The sequence below is a fragment of the Hyperolius riggenbachi genome, chromosome 7 (assembly GCF_040937935.1).
Source record: "Hyperolius riggenbachi isolate aHypRig1 chromosome 7, aHypRig1.pri, whole genome shotgun sequence".
Classification (NCBI taxonomy): Eukaryota; Metazoa; Chordata; class Amphibia; order Anura; family Hyperoliidae; genus Hyperolius; species Hyperolius riggenbachi.
In genome coordinates this window covers 38,756,724-38,782,051 of record NC_090652.1, presented here as the reverse complement: position 1 = coordinate 38,782,051, position 25,328 = coordinate 38,756,724, and the positions used below count along the sequence as shown (strand labels likewise).

Here is a 25,328-nt window from a genome sequence, read left to right as displayed (position 1 = left end):
CTGACACTATATAGCAGACTATATAGCATTGTGTGTACACCGCTCAGCCAGACTATATACCATTGTTTACTGACACTCTGTGTACACCGCTCAGCCAGACTATATACCATTGTTTACTGCCACTCTGATTCTGCTGGGAACAGTAGTACACCGCTCGTTCAGCCACACTATATAGCATTCTGTGTACTGTTCTGTGTCTGCTGGGAACAGTAGTACACCGCTCGTTCAGCCACACTATATAGCATTCTGTGTACTGTTCTGTGTCTGCTGGGAACAGTAGTACACCGCTCGTTCAGCCACACTATATAGCATTCTGTGTACTGTTCTGTGTCTGCTGGGAACAGTAATACACCGCTCGTTCAGCCACACTATATAGCATTCTGTGTACTGTTCTGTGTCTGCTGGGAACAGTGGTACACCGCTCGTTCAGCCACACTATATAGCATTCTGTGTACTGTTCTGTGTCTGCTGGGAACAGTAGTACACCGCTCGTTCAGCCACACTATATAGCATTCTGTGTACTGTTCTGTGTCTGCTGGGAATAGTGGTACACCGCTCGTTCAGCCACACTATATAGCATTCTGTGTACTGTTCTGTGTCTGCTGGGAACAGTAGTACACCGCTCGTTCAGCCACACTATATAGCATTCTGTGTACTGTTCTGTGTCTGCTGGGAATAGTGGTACACCGCTCGTTCAGCCACACTATATAGCATTCTGTGTACTGTTCTGTGTCTGCTGGGAACAGTAGTACACCGCTCGTTCAGCCACACTATATAGCATTCTGTGTACTGTTCTGTGTCTGCTGGGAACAGTAGTACACCGCTCGTTCAGCCACACTATATAGCATTCTGTGTACTGTTCTGTGTCTGCTGGGAACAGTAGTACACCGCTCGTTCAGCCACACTATATAGCATTCTGTGTACTGTTCTGTGTCTGCTGGGAACAGTAGTACACCGCTCGTTCAGCCACACTATATAGCATTCTGTGTACTGTTCTGTGTCTGCTGGGAATAGTGGTACACCGCTCGTTCAGCCACACTATATAGCATTCTGTGTACTGTTCTGTGTCTGCTGGGAACAGTAGTACACCGCTCGTTCAGCCACACTATATAGCATTCTGTGTACTGTTCTGTGTCTGCTGGGAACAGTAGTACACCGCTCGTTCAGCCACACTATATAGCATTCTGTGTACTGTTCTGTGTCTGCTGGGAATAGTGGTACACCGCTCGTTCAGCCACACTATATAGCATTCTGTGTACTGTTCTGTGTCTGCTGGGAATAGTGGTACACCGCTCACCCGTCACTGTATAGCATTGTGCTCTGTGTCGCTGCTGGGAATAGTGGTACTGTATAGCATTTCTGTACTGCCACTGTACTGCTGCCAGTCAGCGTGTACTGTAAGGATAAGTGAAATGAGGAAGAAATCCGGTGAAAGAGGGAGGGGCAAGGGAAGAGGTGTTTCCCCTGACGGTTCACGTACAGGCCACAGGGGAGCACCCAAGAAAACCCACTCAATACCGCCCATGTTGTCCAGGACAACAACCCTCACAAATCCAAAAGAACAGGACCAGATAATTACTTGGATGACCTCTCAAGCGTCCAGCAGTGGGTTAAGCAGCACCAGCACATCACGCACGAGGTCCGAGTCCTCAGCCAGTTACAAGGAGCCAGTGGGCACAAAGCTGACACAACCGGCAGCGACACCACGCACACAACTGCCAGATAACCAGTCCGATGAATTACCTCAGGACACAATGGGGTATTCGCAGGAGCTATTCCCAGCCCAACAAACTTCCACCTTTCAAAGGTCAATGGAGGAACAGCCAGAAATGTTGTGCCTGGATTCACAACCGTTAACTGTGGGAAATGCACCGCGCACTGAAATACAAGGCGAGTCCGAAGAGGACTCGGAAACCCAAATCCCAGAGCAATTTGGGCAGGAGGGGTTGCAATTGCAGGAGGTCGGCCGACAAGATCTGGAAGACGACGTTGGAGTGTGCTGCGCAGAGGTTGTTGTGGGGAGCTCTACTCCACGGCGGTGGCCCACAATGACATATGACGAGTTTGAGGAGATGGAAGAGGAGGGTATGGACAATGTGGACAGAGACCCAGATTTTGTTTGTGAACGAGAACATCGCCGTCGTAGCAGCAGCACAGATGAGTCTGTTGAAGAACACACTGCTGCACGAGTTCGCCTTGTGCCACAAGGTAGGCGGCGCGCAATTTCAGGCACCACAAGCGTGGAAGTTCAAGTGAGAGGCAAAAGAGGAGCAAACAGAAATCGCCAGCAAGGAGGCAGGTGCTCCAAAGTCTGGGCTTTCTTTGAAGACTGCACTGAGGATGTTACCATGGCGATTTGCAAGGTGTGCAAGACCCGCCTGAGCAGGGGGAAAAATATTAACAACCTCTCCACCACCAGCATGAGCCGTCACATGCTATCCAAACATCCCACTCTTTGGGCAAACGCGTCAGGACAGGGTACCAGAAACAACACTGCCTCCCTTGGGTTCACCAGACCCGCCTCAGCAGCAGCAGTAGCCCAGCCATTGCGTGGTTCACAACATTCACAAACATCAGACGACGCTGACACTGTCACTTTCCGGAGTAGTGCTCTTGAGGTCTCCCAGTGTTCATCAAACACAACAACCAACAGCCCTTCCGTGTGCAGCGCTACGGTTCAGTTGTCTGTGTCGGAGATGTTTGAGCGCAAGAGGAAATTGCCAGCAAATGACCCCCGGGCCGTGGCAGTAACAGCCAGCATAGCCAAGCTTCTGGCCTGCGAAATGCTGCCATATCGATTGGTGGAGACAAACAGCTTCAAGGGCATGATGTCAGTGGCCATCCCACGTTACGTGGTTCCCAGCCGCTACCACTTTGCACGCTCTGCAGTGCCTGAGTTGCATGAGCACGTGGTCAGCAAAATAACCCGAAGCTTGAAGAATGCCGTTGCCTGCAAGGTTCACCTCACCACTGACACCTGGACGAGTGCGTTCGGCCAGGGTCGATACATCTCCCTTACCGCGCACTGGGTGAACCTTGTGGAGCCTGGCAGCGATTCCTCACCTGCTACGGCACGGGTGTTGCCCACGCCACAAACAGCTGCACCGCCATCCCTCCCACTGGATAACAACAGCAGCACCTACCTCTCTGACTCCTTCTCCTCCAACGCATCTCAAAGCTGTACCTCATCCGGAAACGCTAACCCAGCAGCAGTAGGATCGTGGAAGCAGTGCAGCACAGCTGTTGGCATGCGTCAGCAAGCGTTGCTGAAGCTAATCTGCCTTGGGGATAAGCAGCACACAGGGGAGGAAATTTGGAGGGGAATAAAGGAACAGACGGATTTGTGGCTGGCACCGCTGGACCTGAAACCGGGCATGGTTGTGTGTGATAATGGGAGTAATCTCATTCGCGCTTTAAGGTTGGCTAAGCTGACACACATCCCTTGCCTGGCGCACGTGATGAACCTAGTAGTTCAGCGGTTCCTGAGGACATACCCAGGCGTGCCCGATCTGCTGTTGAAGGTGCGTCGAGTGGCCAAACATTGTAGAAATTCCAGTACTGCTTCGGGGGCACTCGCCAAGATGCAGGAGCGCTTCAATCTCCCCCACCATCGCTTGCTGTGTGATGTCCCTACGCGCTGGAATTCTACGCTGCACATGCTAGCCCGCTTTTGCGAGCAGAAGAGTGCAGTGGTCCAGTACATGACGGCGCAGTACCGAGGCGCATCCGGCCAGCTGCCAAGCTTCTGTGGATCCGATTGGGCCAACATGTTGGACCTCTGCCAAGTCCTCCAAAATTTTGAGCAATCCACGTTGCTTGTGAGCAGTGACAACTCTTCAGTCAGCATTACCATACCACTGCTGTGTTTACTGAAGAGGTCGATGTTAAAAATCAAGGAAACAGCTGTCATGATGCAACTGGGGGAATCTGAAGGAGAAAACGATCAGCGTGATGGTACCAACATCAGGCCATCCGCCTCAGGGAACGCTGGCCCCAGCAGCTATGACGAAGAAGAGGAGGAGGAACAGCTGGAGTTGGAGCAGGAATTTCATGCCACCACTGACGAGGGCCAGAGCGGTGCACGTTGGACTTCCACAATTCAACGCGAATGGTCAGCAGAAGCAGACCAGGAGGAAGGTGACGACTATGATGCATCACAACAACTATCACAACGCTCACAAGAGGATGATGAGGATTCTGGTAGGACTCTGGCACACATGGCTCAATTCATGCTAGACTGCATTGAACGTGACCCACGCATTGTGCGCATTCTGGACAACACCAATTACTGGGTTTATACCCTTCTGGATCCACGGTACAAACACAATGTTCCAAAACTGCTTGAAGAAAGAGTCAGACAGGTCAAAATGGAAGAATACCAGCAGGCCCTTGTGGAGACTTTAGAGAGGAGATTGACATCCTCCCCCTCCTCTAGCCAGTTGTACGCAGACAGACTGACTTCCGCAAACCCAGGACGACCAGGAGGGCAGCAAACAACGCAAGCCGCAGCTAGTACCCAAAAGGGAATGGTATCGGCAGTGTCCTTGGAGTGGGAAAATTTTCTGACACCCATGCAGCCGCAGCCCACTGAACAGCAAGCGTGCAGATCCACCTCCAACACCGATCGCCTGGAGAAGATGGTCAAGGACTACATGTCAGATGGCGTAGCTGTGTCGAACCATCCATCTGCACCCTTCAACTATTGGGTATCGAAGCTAGACACCTGGCACGAACTGGCAATGTACGCAATAGAGGTGCTGGCTTGCCCGGCAGCCAGCGTTATGTCGGAACGCTGTTTCAGTGCTGCCGGAGGCATCGTCACAGATCGGCGTATCCGCCTCTCTACAGAAAATGCAGACCGTCTGACTCAAATTAAAATGAATCAATCCTGGATTGGAAATGACTACGCAACACTCCAGGACCCCAACCAAGTAACATGACCAATGAACATCTGGGATGGTGTTGCGTTTCCGGGCCCTGTTTATTGAACCTCTCATCTGTATTACATTTATGACTGCATGGCGGCAAAAAGCATTGCTGCTATATCCGCACGCTTTTTGTCCACATGCAAGGCCTGGGTTGTTGTGTCTCACAAAGCGTGGCCTTCTCCTCCTGCGCCTGCTCCTGTTCCATCACGTCTGCTGCTGCTGGGTTAGCGTTGCCGCGTGGTCCCTGTTTATTGAACCACTTATCTTTATTACATTTATGACTGCATGGCGGTACAAAGCATGCTATCCGCACGCTTCTTGCCCTCATGCAAGGCCTGGGTTGTTGTGTCTCACAAAGCGTGGCCTTCTCCTCCTGCGCCTGCTCCTGTTCCATCACGTCTGCTGCTGCTGGGTTAGCGTTGCCGCGTGGTCCCTGTTTATTGAACCACTTATCTTTATTACATTTATGACTGCATGGCGGTACAAAGCATGCTATCCGCACGCTTCTTGCCCTCATGCAAGGCCTGGGTTGTTGTGTCTCACAAAGCGTGGCCTTCTCCTCCTGCGCCTCCTCCTGTTCCATCACGTCTGCTGCTGCTGGGTTAGCGTTGCCGCGTGGTCCCTGTTTATTGAACCACTTATCTTTATTACATTTATGACTGCATGGCGGTACAAAGCCTGCTATCCGCACGCTTCTTGCCCTCATGCAAGGCCGGGGTTGTTGTGTCTCACAAAGCGTGGCCTTCTTCTCCTCCTGCGCCACCCTCCTCCTGTTCCATCACGTGTGCTGCTGCTGGGTTAGCGTTGCCACGTGGTCCCTGTTTATTGAACCACTTATCTTTATTACATTTATGACTGCATGGCGGTACAAAGCATGCTATCCGCACGCTTCTTGCCCTCATGCAAGGCCTGGGTTGTTGTGTCTCACAAAGCGTGGCCTTCTCCTCCTGCGCCTCCTCCTGTTCCATCACGTCTGCTGCTGCTGGGTTAGCGTTGCCGCGTGGTCCCTGTTTATTGAACCACTTATCTTTATTACATTTATGACTGCATGGCGGTACAAAGCCTGCTATCCGCACGCTTCTTGCCCTCATGCAAGGCCGGGGTTGTTGTGTCTCACAAAGCGTGGCCTTCTTCTCCTCCTGCGCCACCCTCCTCCTGTTCCATCACGTGTGCTGCTGCTGGGTTAGCGTTACCGGTCCCTTTTCCTGGAACCTCTTATATGTATTACATTTATGACTGCATGCCGACAAAAAACATGTTACCTGTGCAAAGAAAACAGACATTTCCCGCATTTAAAAGACAGTTTTCCCTTTGAAACTTTAAAATCGATTTTCTCAAAAACTATAAGCTCTTTTTGCTAATTTTTTTTTCCTCTTGTACCCACTCCCAAGGTGCACATACCCTGTAAATTTGGGGTATGTGGCATGTAAGGAGGCTTTACAAACCACAAAAGTTCGGGTCCCCATTGACTTCCATTATGTTCGGAGTTCGGGTCGAACACCCGAACATCGCGGCCATGTTCGGCCTGTTCGGCCCGAACCCGAACATCTAGATGTTCGCCCAACACTACAAGTGAGCAGATAATGCAATAACATACACACATGATGTACCGGTTATTAGGGAAGGTTGGAATTGCCAAATTCCGAATCCATCAGAATTCCATGTACCGGTAGGTATTCTGAGTTCCAAATAGAATCCTGCAGAGATTTTTTGGAATTGTCATTTACTAATAGTGGTTTATTGCAGGGCCCCCATATAAGCTACTGTCACCAAATTTGCTAGGTATGTTAGGGGGGAAAAATGGAGACTAGTCAAAATGTTTTATCAAAAATACTTTGTAGTGTTTGAGAAAATCAATTCTAAAAAGTTCAAAGAAAGAAATGTTTTGGCATTTTTCTGCATTACACTTTAATACTGTATATACCGATTTTTTAATTATGTATGCATACATGTGGTACTTGAGAACTGTGGCGTACATGTGTGGGTACCTGAGAAGATGTTACCCACAACAGATAATACTCAGTGAACACCTGCTTTCATAAAGGTCTACATCCTGTAATAATGTTGTAAAACTCTGTCCAAGGACAGCTCACTAAGATAAATGAGAACCATTGCCATTTTTATTATTTCTTCAGGACTTGCAGAGCTGGCAGAAATATACACCCACGCCATAAACTTTTCTAAGGTTGCCTGCATGGAGGAGGCGGTGCTTTCCCTGTCTGATAAAGAAAACAAGATGGCTGTCCAAGAAGCCACCCAGTACTATAAGAAGAGGATGGATGATGTACCGTTGCCCACTGAAACACTCGATGACTTCCTTGATCTGAGTAGACAGCATGAGGATGCAGCACGGGACATATTTATGAGAAGGTCATTCAAGGACAAAGATGAATGCTTCCTAAAGGAATTTATGGTGAGATTGATGCTGTCTTGAAATCAGCTAATACAACAAGATAACACTTGGGTCCATTCATGAAGAATCTTTGGCCTACCTAATGGTGCCATTATTTAGTTTGATACATTTTTGCTGAAGATAAGTATGGGTATTTGTGTCTAATAAGAAATTAATCCATTAATTTAAGTTATTTAAACTTGGTACCGGATCATCAACATTAAAAAGGGAATCTGAAATGAAAATAAACTTATGATATGATGATTTGTATGTGTAGTAGCTAAGACATAGAACATTAGAAGCAAAGATGTAAGTCTCATATTGTTTTCAGTACAGGAAGAGAAAAGAAACTTCAGTTGTTATCTATGCAAAACAGTTTCTCTGAGCTCTTCCACCCAACTTGGGTAGAAGACAGTGCTGTTTACTGAAGCACTTACATGTCAATGAAAAAAAAGTAAGACTATTTCAGATAAGGGAAGTTCAAATGCTCATTAGCTCTGCTCTGTTTCATAGTTTAAAATACAGAGTGTAGTTTGTAAACTGCAAATATTAGAGAATGATGCAACATAAAAAAATAAAAATAAAATAAAAACGCTATAGAACTGAAAATAAAAACATGAGACTATTTTCTTTGCTATTAATGTTAATTAATTAATTAATTAATTAAAATGTTAATGTTACTTAATTTTCCGTACAACACACACAATACATTGGGCTTGATTCACTATGCGGTGCTAACCTACTTAGCACGTCTAAAGTCTTTAGGCGCACTAACCAGGGTGCTAAGTAGGTTAGCACCGGTTTTCTCAATCAGATCGCGTGCAAAGTCCTATGCACGCGCTAAGTCCCATAGGCTTTAATGGGCACTTCGCGCGAAGCGCCCTGTGCTCTCTGCAGCGCGTGCATAAAGTTTTGCGCGCTAAAAGCTCGTTTAGACGTGATAAGGGGGTTTTCACAGGCGTGCTAACAGTTAGCACCGCTTTGTGAATCAAGTCCATTATATGATAAGGTTTTTTTTTCCTTTAGTGTCGCTTTAAGGTCCTAAAGAGAGATGTTGAAGCCAAGGAACATTATTCTTTCTTCTCTAAATCCTCATTTGGGTTTGGATCAAGATAGTGAAGGTATATTCAGCACAATGAGTTAAACACACTTTATTTTGGCCACAACGTTTAAAACACGTATTGGGTTGCAAAGTAAAACTCAAATTCTGGTCACACCTCTTTAGTTCCTTTATTGTATGCAATCATAATTAAAAGCCTCCATCTTGGAGATGCCCTAGGACATTGTATCTTGCTAAGTTGCAATACTCACAGAGATGGTCCTTCTTCTATGAGGTAAGGTGAGAAAGCAACCCACAAGAGTGAGTGATGGATCAGCAGTTTTCAACATATGTTGATTAGTATATAGAAACAATATAAATAGTTTACATTATAAGGGCTTGAAGGTTTAGGTGAAACAACATTAGTAATACCTGGGACTTACCCTTTGTGTGTGTCTGAACAATATAAGTAGCAATTAAACCAAATATCCTCAAATATTAATGAAATAAATAGATAATTTTTACAACTGTTATCATACCCAGTAACTCATGGAGTCCCATCTGTTATAAAGTTGCTTAAACATCTAAAATTAATATTATAAAATATTAAACATAGATTGTGCATTCAGCTAATCAGAACATGCTACTCAAGTATAATATGGACACATGATATATGATTCTGTGATTCACTAATGACATACAATAAAACCACATAGGAAACACACACATACCATATCTACTGTCGTATATGACGCTCCATAATATAAGACGCACCTAGGTGTAGAGGGTAGTGTTGGGCGAACAGTGTTCGCCACTGTTCGGGTTCTGCAGAACATCACCCTGTTCGGGTGATGTTCGAGTTCGGCCGAACACCTGACGGTGCTCGGCCAAACCGTTCGGCCACATGGCCGAACTAAGAGCGCATGGCCGAACGTTCCCCGAACGTTCGGCTAGCGCTGTGATTGGCCGAACGGGTCACGTGGTTCGGACCCGAACGCGCTCTGATTGGCCGAACTGTCACGTGGTTCGGGTAAATAAATACCCGAACCACGTCATATCTCCGCCATTTGTCTGTGGGTTTAGCTTTGGGTAGGCAGGCAGGGTAGTTCGCGCTCCAGCCACGCTAGCCAGGTTCCCCCCTGTCATTGTGTCGCTGCTGGGAACAGTAGTACACCGCTCGCTCAGCCACACTATATAGCATTCTGTTTACTGCCACTCTGTGTACCTCGCTCAGCCACATTATATAGCATTCTGTTCACTGTTCTGTGTCTGCTGGGAATAGTGGTACACCGCTCGCTCAGCCACACTATATAGCATTCTGTTTACTGTTCTGTGTCTGCTGGGAATAGTGGTACACCGCTCGCTCAGCCACACTATATAGCATTCTGTTTACTGTTCTGTGTCTGCTGGGAATAGTGGTACACCGCTCGCTCAGCCACACTATATAGCATTCTGTTTACTGTTCAGTGTCTGCTGGGAATAGTGGTACACCGCTCGCTCAGCCACACTATATAGCATTCTGTTTACTGTTCTGTGTCTGCTGGGAATAGTGGTACACCGCTCGCTCAGCCACACTATATAGCATTCTGTTTACTGTTCTGTGTCTGCTGGGAATAGTAGTACACCGCTCGCTCAGCCACACTATATAGCATTCTGTTTACTGCCACTCTGTGTACCTCGCTCAGCCACATTATATAGCATTCTGTTCACTGTTCTGTGTCTGCTGGGAATAGTGGTACACCGCTCGCTCAGCCACACTATATAGCATTCTGTTTACTGTTCTGTGTCTGCTGGGAATAGTGGTACACCACTCGCTCAGCCACACTATATAGCATTCTGTTTACTGCCACTCTGTGTACCTCGCTCAGCCACATTATATAGCATTCTGTTCACTGTTCTGTGTCTGCTGGGAATAGTGGTACACCGCTCGCTCAGCCACACTATATAGCATTCTGTTTACTGTTCTGTGTCTGCTGGGAATAGTGGTACACCGCTCGCTCAGCCACACTATATAGCATTCTGTTTACTGTTCTGTGTCTGCTGGGAATAGTGGTACACCGCTCGCTCAGCCACACTATATAGCATTCTGTTTACTGTTCTGTGTCTGCTGGGAATAGTAGTACACCGCTCGCTCAGCCACACTATATAGCATTCTGTTTACTGCCACTCTGTGTACCTCGCTCAGCCACATTATATAGCATTCTGTTCACTGTTCTGTGTCTGCTGGGAATAGTGGTACACCGCTCGCTCAGCCACACTATATAGCATTCTGTTTACTGTTCTGTGTCTGCTGGGAATAGTGGTACACCACTCGCTCAGCCACACTATATAGCATTCTGTTTACTGTTCTGTGTCTGCTGGGAATAGTGGTACACCGCTCGCTCAGCCACACTATGGGCTTGATTCACAAAGCGGTGCTAACTGTTAGCACGCCTGTGAAAAACCCCTTAGCACGTCTAAACAAGCTTTTCGCGCATAAAACTTTACGCGCGCAAAACTTTATGCGCATAAAACTTTACGCGCGTACTGCACAGAGCGCAGGGCGCTCCGCGCGAAGTGCCCATTAAAGCCTATGGGACTTAACGCGCGTAAAACTTTGCGCGCGTAAAACTTTGCTCGCGCAAAGTTACCACGCAATCTGATTGAGAAATCCAGTGCTAACCTACTTAGCACCCTGGTTAGCGCGTCTAAAGACTTTAGACGTGCTAAGTAGGTTAGCACCGCTTTGTGCATCAAGCCCTATATAGCATTCTGTTTACTGTTCTGTGTCTGCTGGGAATAGTAGTACACCGCTCACCCGCCACTGTATAGCATTGTGCTCTGTGTCGCTGCTGGGAATAGTGGTACACCGCTCACCCGTCACTGTATAGCATTGTGCTCTGTGTCGCTGCTGGGAATAGTGGTACTGTATAGCATTTCTGTACTGCCACTGTACTGCTGCCAGTCAGCGTGTACTGTAAGGATAAGTGAAATGAGGAAGAAATCCGGTGAAAGAGGGAGGGGCAAGGGAAGAGGTGTTTTCCCTGACGGTTCACGTACAGGCCACAGGGGAGCACCCAAGAAAACCCACTCAATACCGCCCATGTTGTCCAGGACAACAACCCTCACAAATCCAAAAGAACAGGACCAGATAATTACTTGGATGACCTCTCAAGCGTCCAGCAGTGGGTTAAGCAGCACCAGCACATCACGCACGAGGTCCGAGTCCTCAGCCAGTTACAAGGAGCCAGTGGGCACAAAGCTGACACAACCGGCAGCGACACCACGCACACAACTGCCAGATAACCAGTCCGATGAATTACCTCAGGACACAATGGGGTATTCGCAGGAGCTATTCCCAGCCCAACAAACTTCCACCTTTCAAAGGTCAATGGAGGAACAGCCAGAAATGTTGTGCCTGGATTCACAACCGTTAACTGTGGGAAATGCACCGCGCACTGAAATACAAGGCGAGTCCGAGGAGGACTCGGAAACCCAAATCCCAGAGCAATTTGGGCAGGAGGGGTTGCAATTGCAGGAGGTCGGCCGACAAGATCTGGAAGACGACGTTGGAGTGTGCTGCGCAGAGGTTGTTGTGGGGAGCTCTACTCCACGGCGGCGGCCCACAATGACATATGACGAGTTTGAGGAGATGGAAGAGGAGGGTATGGACAATGTGGACAGAGACCCAGATTTTGTTTGTGAACGAGAACATCGCCGTCGTAGCAGCAGCACAGATGAGTCTGTTGAAGAACCCACTGCTGCACGAGTTCGCCTTGTGCCAAAAGGTAGGCGGCGCGCAATTTCAGGCACCACAAGCGTGGAAGTTCAAGTAAGAGGCAAAAGAGGAGCAAACAGAAATCGCCAGCAAGGAGGCAGGTGCTCCAAAGTCTGGGCTATCTTTGAAGACTGCACTGAGGATGTTACCATGGCGATTTGCAAGGTGTGCAAGACCCGCCTGAGCAGGGGGAAAAGTATTAACAACCTCTCCACCACCAGCATGAGCCGTCACATGCTATCCAAACATCCCACTCTGTGGGCAAACGCGGCAGGACAGGGTACCAGCAACAACACTGCCTCCCTTGGGTTCACCAGACTCACCACCAGACCCGCCTCAGCAGCAGCAGTAGCCCAGCCATTGCGTGGTTCACAACATTCACAAACATCAGACGACGCTGACACTGTCACTTTCCGGAGTAGTGCTCTTGAGGTCTCCCAGTGTTCATCAAACACAACAACCAACAGCCCTTCCGTGTGCAGCGCTACAGTTCAGTTGTCTGTGTCGGAGATGTTTGAGCGCAAGAGGATATTGCCAGCAAATGACCCCCGGGCCGTGGCAGTAACAGCCAGCATAGCCAAGCTTCTGGCCTGCGAAATGCTGCCATATCGAGTGGTGGAGACAAACAGCTTCAAGGGCATGATGTCAGTGGCCATCCCACGTTACGTGGTTCCCAGCCGCTACCACTTTGCGCGCTCTGCAGTGCCTGAGTTGCATGAGCACGTGGTCAGCAAAATAACCCGAAGCTTGAAGAATGCCGTTGCCTGCAAGGTTCACCTCACCACTGACACCTGGACGAGTGCGTTCGGCCAGAGTCGATACATCTCCCTTACCGCGCACTGGGTGAACCTTGTGGAGCCTGGCAGCGATTCCTCACCTGCTACGGCACGGGTGTTGCCCACGCCACAAACAGCTGCACCGCCGTCCCTCCCACTGGATAACAACAGCAGCACCTACCTCTCTGACTCCTTCTCCTCCAACGCATCTCAAAGCTGTACCTCATCCGGAAACGCTAACCCAGCAGCAGTAGGATCGTGGAAGCAGTGCAGCACAGCTGTTGGCATGCGTCAGCAAGCGTTGCTGAATCTAATCTGCCTTGGGGATAAGCAGCACACAGGGGAGGAAATTTGGAGGGGAATAAAGGAACAGACGGATTTGTGGCTGGCACCGCTGGACCTGAAACCGGGCATGGTTGTGTGTGATAATGGGAGTAATCTCATTCGCGCTTTAAGGTTGGCTAAGCTGACACACATCCCTTGCCTGGCGCACGTGATGAACCTAGTAGTTCAGCGGTTCCTGAGGACATACCCAGGCGTGGACGATCTTCTGTTGAAGGTGCGTCGAGTGGCCAAACATTGTAGAAATTCCAGTACTGCTTCGGGGGCACTCGCCAAGATGCAGGAGCGCTTCAATCTCCCCCACCATCGCTTGCTGTGTGATGTCCCTACGCGCTGGAATTCTACGCTGCACATGCTAGCCCGCTTTTGCGAGCAGAAGAGTGCAGTGGTCCAGTACATGACGGCGCAGTACCGAGGCGCATCCGGCCAGCTGCCAAGCTTCTGTGGATCCGATTGGGCCAACATGTTGGACCTCTGCCAAGTCCTCCAAAATTTTGAGCAATCCACGTTGCTTGTGAGCAGTGACAACTCTTCAGTCAGCATTACCATACCACTGCTGTGTTTACTGAAGAGGTCGATGTTAAAAATCAAGGAAACAGCTGTCATGATGCAACTGGGGGAATCTGAAGGAGAAAACGATCAGCGTGATGGTACCAACATCAGGCCATCCGCCTCAGGGAACGCTGGCCCCAGCAGCTATGACGAAGAAGAGGAGGAGGAACAGCTGGAGTTGGAGCAGGAATGTCATGCCACCACTGACGAGGGCCAGAGCGGTGCACGTTGGACTTCCACAATTCAACGCGAATGGTCAGCAGAAGCAGACCAGGAGGAAGGTGACGACTATGATGCATCACAACAACTATCACAACGCTCACAAGAGGATGATGAGGATTCTGGTAGGACTCTGGCACACATGGCTCAATTCATGCTAGACTGCATTGAACGTGACCCACGCATTGTGCGCATTCTGGACAACACCAATTACTGGGTTTATACCCTTCTGGATCCACGGTACAAACACAATGTTCCAAAACTGCTTGAAGAAAGAGTCAGACAGGTCAAAATGGAAGAATACCAGCAGGCCCTTGTGGAGACTTTAGAGAGGATATTGACATCCTCCCCCTCCTCTAGCCAGTTGTACGCAGACAGACTGACTTCCGCAAACCCAGGACGACCAGGAGGGCAGCAAACAACGCAAGCCGCAGCTAGTACCCAAAAGGGAACGGTATCGGCAGTGTCCTTGGAGTGGGAAAATTTTCTGACACCCATGCAGCAGCAGCCCACTGAACAGCAAGCGTGCAGATCCACTTCCAACACCGATCGCCTGGAGAAGATGGTCAAGGACTACATGTCAGATGACGTAGCTGTGTCGAACAATCCATCTGCACCCTTCAACTATTGGGTATCGAAGCTAGACACCTGGCACGAACTGGCAATGTACGCAATAGAGGTGCTGGCTTGCCCGGCAGCCAGCGTTATGTCGGAACGCTGTTTCAGTGCTGCCGGAGGCATCGTCACAGATCGGCGTATCCGCCTCTCTACAGAAAATGCAGACCGTCTGACTCAAATTAAAATGAATCAATCCTGGATTGGAAATGACTACGCAACACTCCAGGACCCCAACCAAGTAACATGACCAATGAACATCTGGGATGGTGTAGCGTTTCCGGTCCCTGTTTATTGAACCTCTCATCTGTATTACATTTATGACTGCATGGCGGCAAAAGCATTGCTGCTATATCCGCACGCTTTTTGTCCTCATGCAAGGCCTGGGTTGTTGTGTCTCAAAAACCGTGGCCTTCTCCTCCTGCGCCTGCTCCTGTTCCATCACGTCTGCTGCTGCTGGGTTAGCGTTGCCGCGTGGTCCCTGTTTATTGAACCACTTATCTTTATTACATTTATGACTGCATGGCGGTACAAAGCATGCTATCCGCACGCTTCTTGCCCTCATGCAAGGCCTGGGTTTTTGTGTCTCACAAAGCGTGGCCTTCTCCTCCTGCGCCTCCTCCTGTTCCATCACGTCTGCTGCTGCTGGGTTAGCGTTGCCGCGTGGTCCCTGTTTATTGAACCACTTATCTTTATTACATTTATGACTGCATGGCGGTAAAAAGCATGCTATCCGCACGCTTTTTGTCCTCATGCAAGGCCTGGGTTGTTGTGTCTCACAAAGCGTGGCCTTCTCCTCCTGCGCCTCCTCCTGTTCCATCACGTGTGCTGCTGCTGCTGCTGCTGCTGCTGGGTTAGCGTTGCCGGTCCCTGTTTATGGAACCTCTTATCTTTATTACATTTATGACTGCATGGCGGTACAAAGCATGCTATCCGCACGCTTCTTGCCCTCATGCAAGGCCGGGGTTGTTGTGTCTCACAAAGCGTGGCCTTCTCCTCCTGCGCCTCCTCCTGTTCCATCACGTGTGCTGCTGCTGGGTTAGCGTTACCGGTCCCTTTTCCTGGAACCTCTTATATGTATTACATTTATGACTGCATGCCGACAAAAGCATGTTACCTGTGCAAAGAAAACAGACATTTCCCGCATTTAAAAGACAGTTTTCCCTTTGAAACTTTAAAATCGATTTTCTCAAAAACTATCAGCTCTTTTTGCTAATTTTTTTTCCTCTTGTACCCACTCCCAAGGTTCACATACCCTGTAAATTTGGGGTATGTAGCATGTAAGGAGGCTTTACAAACCACAAAAGTTCGGGTCCCCATTGACTTCCATTATGTTCGGAGTTCGGGTCGAACACCCGAACATCGCGGCCATGTTCGGGCTGTTCGGCCCGAACCCGAACATCTAGATGTTCGCCCAACACTAGTAGAGGGCAAAAACCAGGGAAAAAAATACATATATGCTAAACCTGGTAGGTCCATGGTTTAGGAGCATCTTGTAGATAAAAACAAAGAACCGAGAGCCCAATATAGTGTAGTATGTACTGGAATTGGTGAGTTAAATGAGAAAGTATAAGTGCTATACTCACAAACCAGGGTTACCACCAAGGTAACCACTGTAGAGGCAGGTGGGGAGAACAAGCCTGTCCCCACTCAGGATTAAAACGTCGCTCTCTGTAGACAGACGGAAAGATAGGGTATATCACCCTTCCACCAAGGGTGGATTCTTGATGAGTAAAAAGAACAGAGGCGCCAGTAGGATAAAATACACTAAAATGTTTAAAAATTTCGGGAAGCGGTGGTGGACCAGCAGATCCCAAAAACCAGACAATGGTACTGTCAATTCAGGTCAAAAATAATTTAATCACATACTCCTAGTACAGGTTGCAACGCGTTTCGCGGGCAAAATCCCGCTTCATCAGGCAATAAATCACCGGAGCAAACAACTGAAAAACGACAGAGATACTGTAACGATCGGTGGGCGCAGAGAGTATCTGATTTACCGGTGATCTGCAGTATCGCCGGAAATACAGATATATACCAGATTATAAGTGATCTGCAGTCTCACCGATAATCCGATATACAAACTAACCTCTGTTCGCCTGAGTAGAGTGTAGTGTTTTGGTGTAACAGTAACACTAGGAGGCCTAGGCCTCAGTGCAGCAAGGAGAACTGCACGTATTCCTTCTGCAGACCTGAGCTCTCCAAGACGGGAGGAGTCAGACTGACAGTAGGAAGGAAAGTCCGAGAGTGACACTCAGGAAGAAGTGTCACTAACAGGACTGGGAACCGCCTCCAATCGTGAGGTCGGTTCTCGAGGTCAGACAAGCCAGGTCGTACACACACGGACAGATAAAGTACAAATACAGTAGGCAAAGGCGGAGTCAAAGTACAGGCAGGGTTCGGCAACGGGGTATCAGATATATCGGGGTACAAAATCAGGAGGCAGAAACAGAGTCTTGGAACGAGCCGAGGTTCGGCAACAGAGTATCAGAAATATCGAGGTACAAGGTCAGAGTTCAGGAGGATAGTCGAGGCAGGCAAAAGTCATAACATATAATCACAATCAAACTAGTACTTTAGCTATCAAATATCTAGCTAAGTGTAGGATTACAGCTCCAGCTGGTCCCGGCACACTTCAGGATCTGACTACGGATCTGGGTGCTCCCACGTATGTGATCGCACGCCAGACCAAGAGCAAGTGAACAACCAGCAGTATATATACTCTAGGACCTTTCCAGGACCTCCCTAATTGCTGGTCCAATGAGAGCAGTGGAATTTGTCAGCTGACCCAGCTGGTCAGCCGACACCCTTCTAACTGTTATTTAAACTCTGCCTTTCTGCTCGCGCGCGTGTAAGTCTGAATCTTGGTGGACTATCAGTCCCAGCCACACCAGTACTGTCATGCAATGTATCTAGTGCGGGGGCCGCCTCTGATGCGGATTCCGCCGCACTGCCTATGCGGCATGCAGCGTTTTTTCCGCGTTGTGACGCCATGCTGGACGCGGAAACAGCCGCCTCACCTTGAGAGACGGCGGCATTTCCGCGTTTCCTTACAGATACAAAGCGATAATCAGAACAACGTGTGTGGCAATATAGAGATATAAAGCGGAAATCAGAACAACGTGTGTGGCAAAAATCATTGTCTTACAAATGGTATTTATAACATGATCTTAAACCTATGTATATAGTGTGTATGTATGGGTATTGTTAAGGGGTGGTGCTAATGAACTGTTCTTACTTGGGAAAAATGGGAACAGGAAGCCTCTCAGGTGGAAAATCTATATGATTTGGAAGGAGTGGGGGAGGGGAAATTTCAAGGGAAGGAGGGGTTGAGGTAGAGGTTAACGTAGCGAGGAGTTGGTGTGGGTGTAAACGATACAATATCTCTGTGATGACGGGGTATGAAAGGAGGGGGAAGCCCAGGGGTAAGGAGGGCAGAAGAAAAATTAACGTGTATAGGTGTGTGTGACTACCTGTGTATTGTAGTCCAGTATTAAGTGCAGAGCTATGTAAACATTGCAGTAGGAACAAGCGGGATTGATGCTATTAGTACAATACTAAGTGCAGAGCTATATACATATTGCAGTAAGAACGAACAAGATTGTTAAGAGGTCACTTACCAGCACGGGGTCCAAACGGAGCTTGGCACCTCTGTATTGGTCCGTGGGAAGTGACCTAGTTGATATAGAGATGCCAGCGTGTAGAGCGGTGATGTGGAGGGGGCGGGGCGCTAAGAGGAAGTGGAGATGCGAGGTAGATGCACTTGCCAATCGGGTGTGGGTAGGCGGGGATGACGTCATGTGGAGCTAACGGCGCATAGTAAGCGCATGACAGCGCTGTAAAGGGAGTGCTGATGTGTCAGTGTTTATGCGCATGTGCTGTGAGGGATTGTCACGTTTCCCTCTGAAGCGCTGGCGGCCATATTTGTAGAGGGCAACGGTGTGATAAAACACATGAAGGATGTGTATTTGCCGTTTATTCTCCGTGACTAAAGTATCAAGTCTCATTGATACTTGTACTGACAATTGTGTGTATCGAGTTTCCACTGTATGAGGGGGGGGGAGGGGAAAACAGGGGGGTTATATTATTTGGTTATTGTATCATCTGTTCGATGAAGGAATTTTTGGGGGGAGAGTGATGTCGGCCCCTACTGGTCTAAAAACGGTACTGGTGGTTGAGAGTGTAGTTTCCAATAATGGAGCCCACCTTGTATATTAGTGCATATAGAGTAAAAGTTGTTTAATATGCAAATGAAATATCTGATCAACTAAAAGTTGTATATGTGTGTAACAACATAAAAACAATAAACATAATAAAACATACAAGTACAATCGGTAATAAGACACATAGGGCTTGATTCACAAAGCGGTGCTAACCTACTTAGCACGTCTAAAGTCTTTAGACGTGCTAACCAGGGTGCTAAGTAGGTTAGCACCGGATTTCTCAATCAGATCACGCGCTAACTTTGCGCGCGCAAAGTTTTACGCGCGCAAAGTTTTATGCGTGCTAAGTCCCATAGGCTTTAATGGGCACTTCGCGCGGTGCGCCCTGCGCTCTGTGCAGTGTGCGCGTAAAGTTTTACGCGCGTAAAGTTTTACGCGCATAAAGTTTTATGCGCGAGAAGGTGGTTTAGACGTGCTAAGGGGGTTTTCACAGGCGTGCTAACAGTTAGCACCGCTTTGTGAATCAAGCCCATACTGCGGAAAGTGTGTGCATAAAAAATAACATTCTCTGATTATATTAAAATAAGTAATACATCAGTATGATATCATATTTGCATACATCAATAAAAGTTCTAAATATTGATCCATCAGTCAATTAGAGTGGAATACAATTAGAGTAAAATACATAAAACTGGAAGTTAAAAGGAGAGGACGAGTAAAAAGAGACTATAATCAATGTGGGATGCATAATTAATAAATTTTCTCCAGCTGCTCATTAAGACCGCCTGGAGTTAAGGATTTGAGTATTTGTATCCAGTACATTTCGCGTGATTTTAAGAGCTCAAAAGGATTTGAACGGTCTTGCGGAATGGTTTCTATCAATGTGATTCGAAAGAGGTCGGGATTGCTGTTGTGATGTGAAGTGACGTGACACACTGTGAAGAGGGTATTTGTTTAGTATGTTTCTTTTGTGTTGTCCTATTCTGGATCTTGCGGGTTGAGTGGTTCTGCCCACCAGTGGTGCTCAGCAGAGCTCGAATATTCGAGTAGCTCGAATATTCGAGCTCTTTTTCAGCTATTCGAGCTCGGTATTCGAGCTCCGAATAGCTGGAGCTATTCGAATGGGCTATCCGAGTACACTCGAATAGCCCATTCACTATTCGAGCTATTCGAGCAACCCGGCGCTATTCGAGCTCGGTACCGAGCTCGAATAGCGTCATAGCCCAGATTGATGTCCTTAGAGCCAATCAGAGGGCTCCCAGGCCCTCTGACGGCAGCCAATCACAGAGGGGGACCCTGGCCAGCCCCTACCCTATAAATAGCGGCCGCCATGTTCCGTTTCTCCATGCTTGCCTGAGACTTGTACAGAGAGAGAGTTGCTCCTTTGTGCTTTGGCTTAGCAAGAGCTTTATTGTGGTCATTTACCTAGCGTTTTTGCTCACCTACACCTGCCATATACACCTATATTGTTGTTAGTTAGATAGACATTGTATTTTAGTTAGTAGCTTGTGTGTTACATTAGAGACAGGCAGCTGCTGCAAGCTTACAGGTTTAGGCCTCAGGGGGGCCTTGCCTCTGTGGGCAGCTGTCCTCTGTTTATTTCTCTCATCTATACCAGTATTTCTGCTGTCCTTTACTAATAGTATTGTAGTTATACTGTACTAGGAGTAGGACACTCACTGACTGTCACTGTTTATAGGCTACTAGCTAGCTCCTGCGTGTGTGCACTCACTCACTGTCTGTGTGTACACACACTCTATTTCCTTCTGATTACTGATAGATTATTGTTAGTTAGTTGTACTTACTTACTACTTACTCTTACTGTACCCGTAGGGACACTCACTGTCACTGTTCATATAGGCTACTAGCTCCTGCGTGTGCGCACTGCACTCACTGTCTGAGTGTACACACACAACACACACTCTATTTCCTTCTGATCGCTGATTGATTATCGTAATTAGTTAGTTCTACTTACTGTTACTACTTACTCTTACTGTACTAGGAGTCTAGGACACTCAGTCACTGTCCATAGGCTACTAGCTCCTGCGTGCGTGCACTCACTGTCTGAGTGTACACACACCCACACTCCATTTCCTTCTGATCGCTGATTGATTATCGTAATTAGTTAGTTGTACTTACTGTTACTACTTACTCTTACTGTACTAGGAGTCTAGGACACTCAGTCACTGTCCATAGGCTACTAGCTCCTGCGTGCGGTCACTCACTGTCTGAGTGTACACACACCACCCACACTCTATTTCCTTCTGATCGCTGATTGATTATTGTAATTAGTTAGTTCTACTTACTGTTACTACTTACTCTTACTGTACTAGGAGTCTAGGACACTCAGTCACTGTGTTCATAGGCTACTAGCTCCTGCGTGCGTGCACTCACTGTCTGAGTGTACACACACCCACACTCCATTTCCTTCTGATCGCTGATTGATTATCGTAATTAGTTAGTTCTACTTACTGTTACTACTTACTCTTACTGTACTAGGAGTCTAGGACACTCAGTCACTGTGTTCATAGGCTACTAGCTCCTGCGTGCGTGCACTCACTGTCTGAGTGTACACACACCCACACTCCATTTCCTTCTGATCGCTGATTGATTATTGTAATTAGTTAGTTCTACTTACTGTTACTACTTACTCTTACTGTACTAGGAGTCTAGGACACTCAGTCACTGTGTTCATAGGCTACTAGCTCCTGCGTGCGTGCACTCACTGTCTGAGTGTACACACACCCACACTCCATTTCCTTCTGATCGCTGATTGATTATCGTAATTAGTTAGTTCTACTTACTGTTACTACTTACTCTTACTGTACTAGGAGTCTAGGACACTCAGTCACTGTGTTCATAGGCTACTAGCTCCTGCGTGCGTGCACTCACTGTCTGAGTGTACACACACCCACACTCCATTTCCTTCTGATCGCTGATTGATTATTGTAATTAGTTAGTTCTACTTACTGTTACTACTTACTCTTACTGTACTAGGAGTCTAGGACACTCAGTCACTGTGTTCATAGGCTACTAGCTCCTGCGTGCGTGCACCCACTGTCTGAGTGTACACACACAACACACACTCTATTTCCTTCTGATCGCTGATTGATTATCGTAATTAGTTAGTTCTACTTACTGTTACTACTTACTTTTACTGTACTAGGAGTCTAGGACACTCAGTCACTGTGTTCATAGGCTACTAGCTCCTGCGTGCGTGCACTCACTGTCTGAGTGTACACACACTAAATTTACTTGTGATTACTACTGATTATTGTAACTGCTAGTTGTACTTCCTGACTGTTACTACTTACTTACTGTACTAGGGGACACTCACTCAGTCACCTCACCAACCAACCCACTCCATTAAAGTACCCCACTTTTCACCCGCCCTTTTACAAAACTTTTGTCTATACGCCCAAAACATTTAAGATGTCTGGAAGTGGCAGCCAGCGCGGTTTGGGCAAGGGGAAGGGCAGCAAGGGAATCAGGAGGAGAGGGAGCAGCATTGTGGCAAGCCGCAGCCGCGGGCGCGCCACCATGCACAGTTCCGCAGCAGCAGCGTCAGTGGCTAACATTCTTCCCATAGCCACTGGCCGTGGACGCCTTCGGCGCCGCCCAGCAGGAGCATCTGCAACTCACGCTGCAGAGACACAGCAGCAGCAGCGTGTAGCACCTGCTCCCATTTTCCTCCAGCCGGGTCGGAAACGTCCCATTGAGGAAAAGGATGCAGACACTGTGGTGCAACTCATGACGGAGGATGAGCAGCCCGCCATCAGCTCTGCATCCGAGGCCTCCACCCTCACCACCACCACCACCACCACCCCTGTTCGCAGCAGCCGCCCAGCAGGGCCTGGGGAGGAGGCCAGTTCACCGTCAGTTGGCGACCTGTCATTCAGCAGTCTTTTGACCCCAGGCATCATGAGTCAATTGTCTGCTGTTGTTGGTGATTTTGAGGAGGAGATGCTGATGGGCACTTTGGGGGATGAGGGATTGGACAGCAAGACTGTGGTGACAGTCAAGCAGCCCATCCATGCATCAGGAGAGGAGTTTGGGGGGTCCTCATCCCAGCAGGACATGTTTCAGGAGGGGGAGGATGATGATGACCCGGTGACAGACAGAGACTGGGTGCAACCACCTCCAGGGGATGTCGTCCTCAGCAGCTCTGAGCAGGAGGAGGAGGATGCTCTTGTGGGCCTTGCAAGGAGGCGCATCATTGCAAGCATTGGCAGCAGCAGTAGGCAGGTCCCACAGCCTGCTGGTGTCTCAGGCTCAGCAGCAGCAGCAGCAGCATCTGCCAGTACCACCACCAGCCGCACCCAAGCCCCCCAAGCCCCCCCCCAACCACCACAGGGAGACAGGCAGCAGCGCTTCCATGCCGTAGGGGGATGTTTAAGTCACCAATCTGGCGATATTTCACCATGCCCACTGTGTACAGCAAGTACGCCACTTGCAACCACTGTCAGCGGAAGTTGAGCAGAGGTGCAGACCCCTTAAAGTTCTGCACCAGCTCGCTCATCAACCACCTTGCGGCTAAACATTTCCACCAGCATGAGGAGTTCCAGAGGCTGAAGGCATCTGGTGCTGGCAGTGGCACCACACCCATCACTGCACAGCCTTCAGCAGCAGCAGCAGCAACAGCAGCCACCCGCCCTCCTGCTCCTCCAGCAGCACCAGCAGGAGTGCGGAAACGCACTGCTCCTCCCCCCTCTGCAACTCCTGCCGCCGACACTGAGGCCTGTTCTGGCAGCCAGTCCTCAGTGGCCTCCTCTGCTGTGTCTGCTGATTCCCGTGTCAGCAAAAGGCCACGCCAGAGCCTTTTGAGCGAGTCCTTCCAGGGGGTGGTTAGGGCTCTGCCTCCCAGCAGCCGTCGCGTGCGGCAGCTGAACGGCTTGCTGGCACGGGCCATGTGCTCCCAACTCCTGCCGTACACGCTCGTGCAGGAGGGGAGCGACATTCGTGCGCTGCTTGCTTGCGCAGCCCCAGACTGGCAGCTCCCCAGCAGACACTTCTTTGCCCGCAAGGCCATTCCTGCACTGCACCGCTTTGTGATGGCCAATGTGGAGCGAGGGCTGGAGCACGCGGTTGGTGAAAGGGTCCACGTCACCATGGACTCCTGGAGCAGCCGCTTCGGGACAGGCCGCTACCTGTCCTTCACTGTCCACTGGGTCAGCTTGGTGGAAGGGGGTGAGGATGGGAGAGCAGCAGCGGGCACAGCAGCAGCAGCAACACAGTGGGTGGTGCCACCCCGCAGGGTCAGGGGAACTGCAGCAGGTTCCTCCGATCCTCTGCCATCCTCCGGCACACCTGGCCAAACCCCCCGCCTCAGCAGCAGCGTGAAGGCCCGCCACTGCCAAGCGCTGCTGCACTTGGTCAGCCTTGGGAAGACCAAGCTGACGGCAACCCATGTGTTGGCCAAACTCCAGGAGCAGGAGAGGATTTGGCTGACCCCCAGAGGCCTCAGAGTCGGAGAGGTGGTGGCCGACAATGGGGCCAATCTGGTTGCCGCAATAGACAGGGGAAACCTGACCCACATCCCCTGTCTTGCCCACGTGCTGAACCTGGTGGTGCAGAAGTTCCTGCGCACCTACCAGGGGATGGGCGAACTGCTGGAAACGGCAAGGAATGTTGTGCGTCACTTCCGGCGCTCGGCTGCAGCCTGTGCGAGCCTGGAAGACGTGCAAAAGGAGCTGGATCTGCCACGCCATCGGCTGATCCTTGACGTTCCGACTCGCTGGAACTCCACCCTGGCGATGTTGGAGCGTCTGGTTGAACAGAGGCACGCTGTCAAACAGTACCTTGCCCTGGCCACTGTTTCCGCAGCTCAGAGAAGGGACAAGACCAGCAACATCCCGTCCATCGTCCCCGATGATGACTGGAGGCACATGCAGCAGGTGTGCTTTGTGCTGGCTCCCTTCCTGCAGGCCACAAACATGGTGAGCAGGGACCATGCTATGGTCTGCGAGTGGGTGCCCCTGGTTTCTCTGCTGAACAGGGCCCTCGATGCTTTGCTGGAACAGGGAGCGGCAGCCTTGGACCAGCAGGAGCGGCAACCAGCTGCGCAGTCCACCTCTGAGGGGGAGGAGGAGGAGGACTTGGTGGAGGTCCCTGACCTGGCTGCTGATGAGGGGGATCAGCACAGCGCAGCTGAGTTGGTGCGGGGGTGGAGAGAGGATGAGGCGGCAGAGGAGGAGGATGAGGACAGCACTGACGTCGATGTGCCAGCAGACGTGGCCCGCCTCTTCCCAATGGCAGCGCACATGCTGACGTGCCTGCGCAGGGACCCCAGGGTGATCCAGATGAAGCAGAGGGAGGACATCTGGATCAGCATGATGTTGGACCCACGCCTCAAGGGGAAGTTGAGCCAGTTCCTGCCGCCTGCAGGAGGAGACCCAGCGCAACAAATAAGGAGCTTGCAGCAGGCCCTTGTTGAGCGCTTGGAGGAAGCCTTCCCCCAGCCTTCCACCCCCACTGTCCAGCAGCCAGCACAGAGGCAGCAGCAGGTGCCTGCATCCAGCAGCAGCAAGCGCCCCACAGACCTGCTG

General features: G+C 49.5%; 1 protein-coding gene across 1 annotated transcript in view; it reads left to right on the top strand.

The window, feature by feature from the left end:
• The window catches only part of LOC137525979 (guanylate-binding protein 1-like), a 98,611-nt gene that overhangs the window by 41,033 nt on the left and 32,250 nt on the right, over positions 1 to 25,328 (top strand). Inside the window, exon 12 of the mRNA XM_068247190.1 lies at positions 7,064 to 7,341. Coding sequence (XP_068103291.1) covers positions 7,064 to 7,341 — 278 coding nt within the window. The remainder of the gene's footprint in view (positions 1 to 7,063; positions 7,342 to 25,328) is intronic.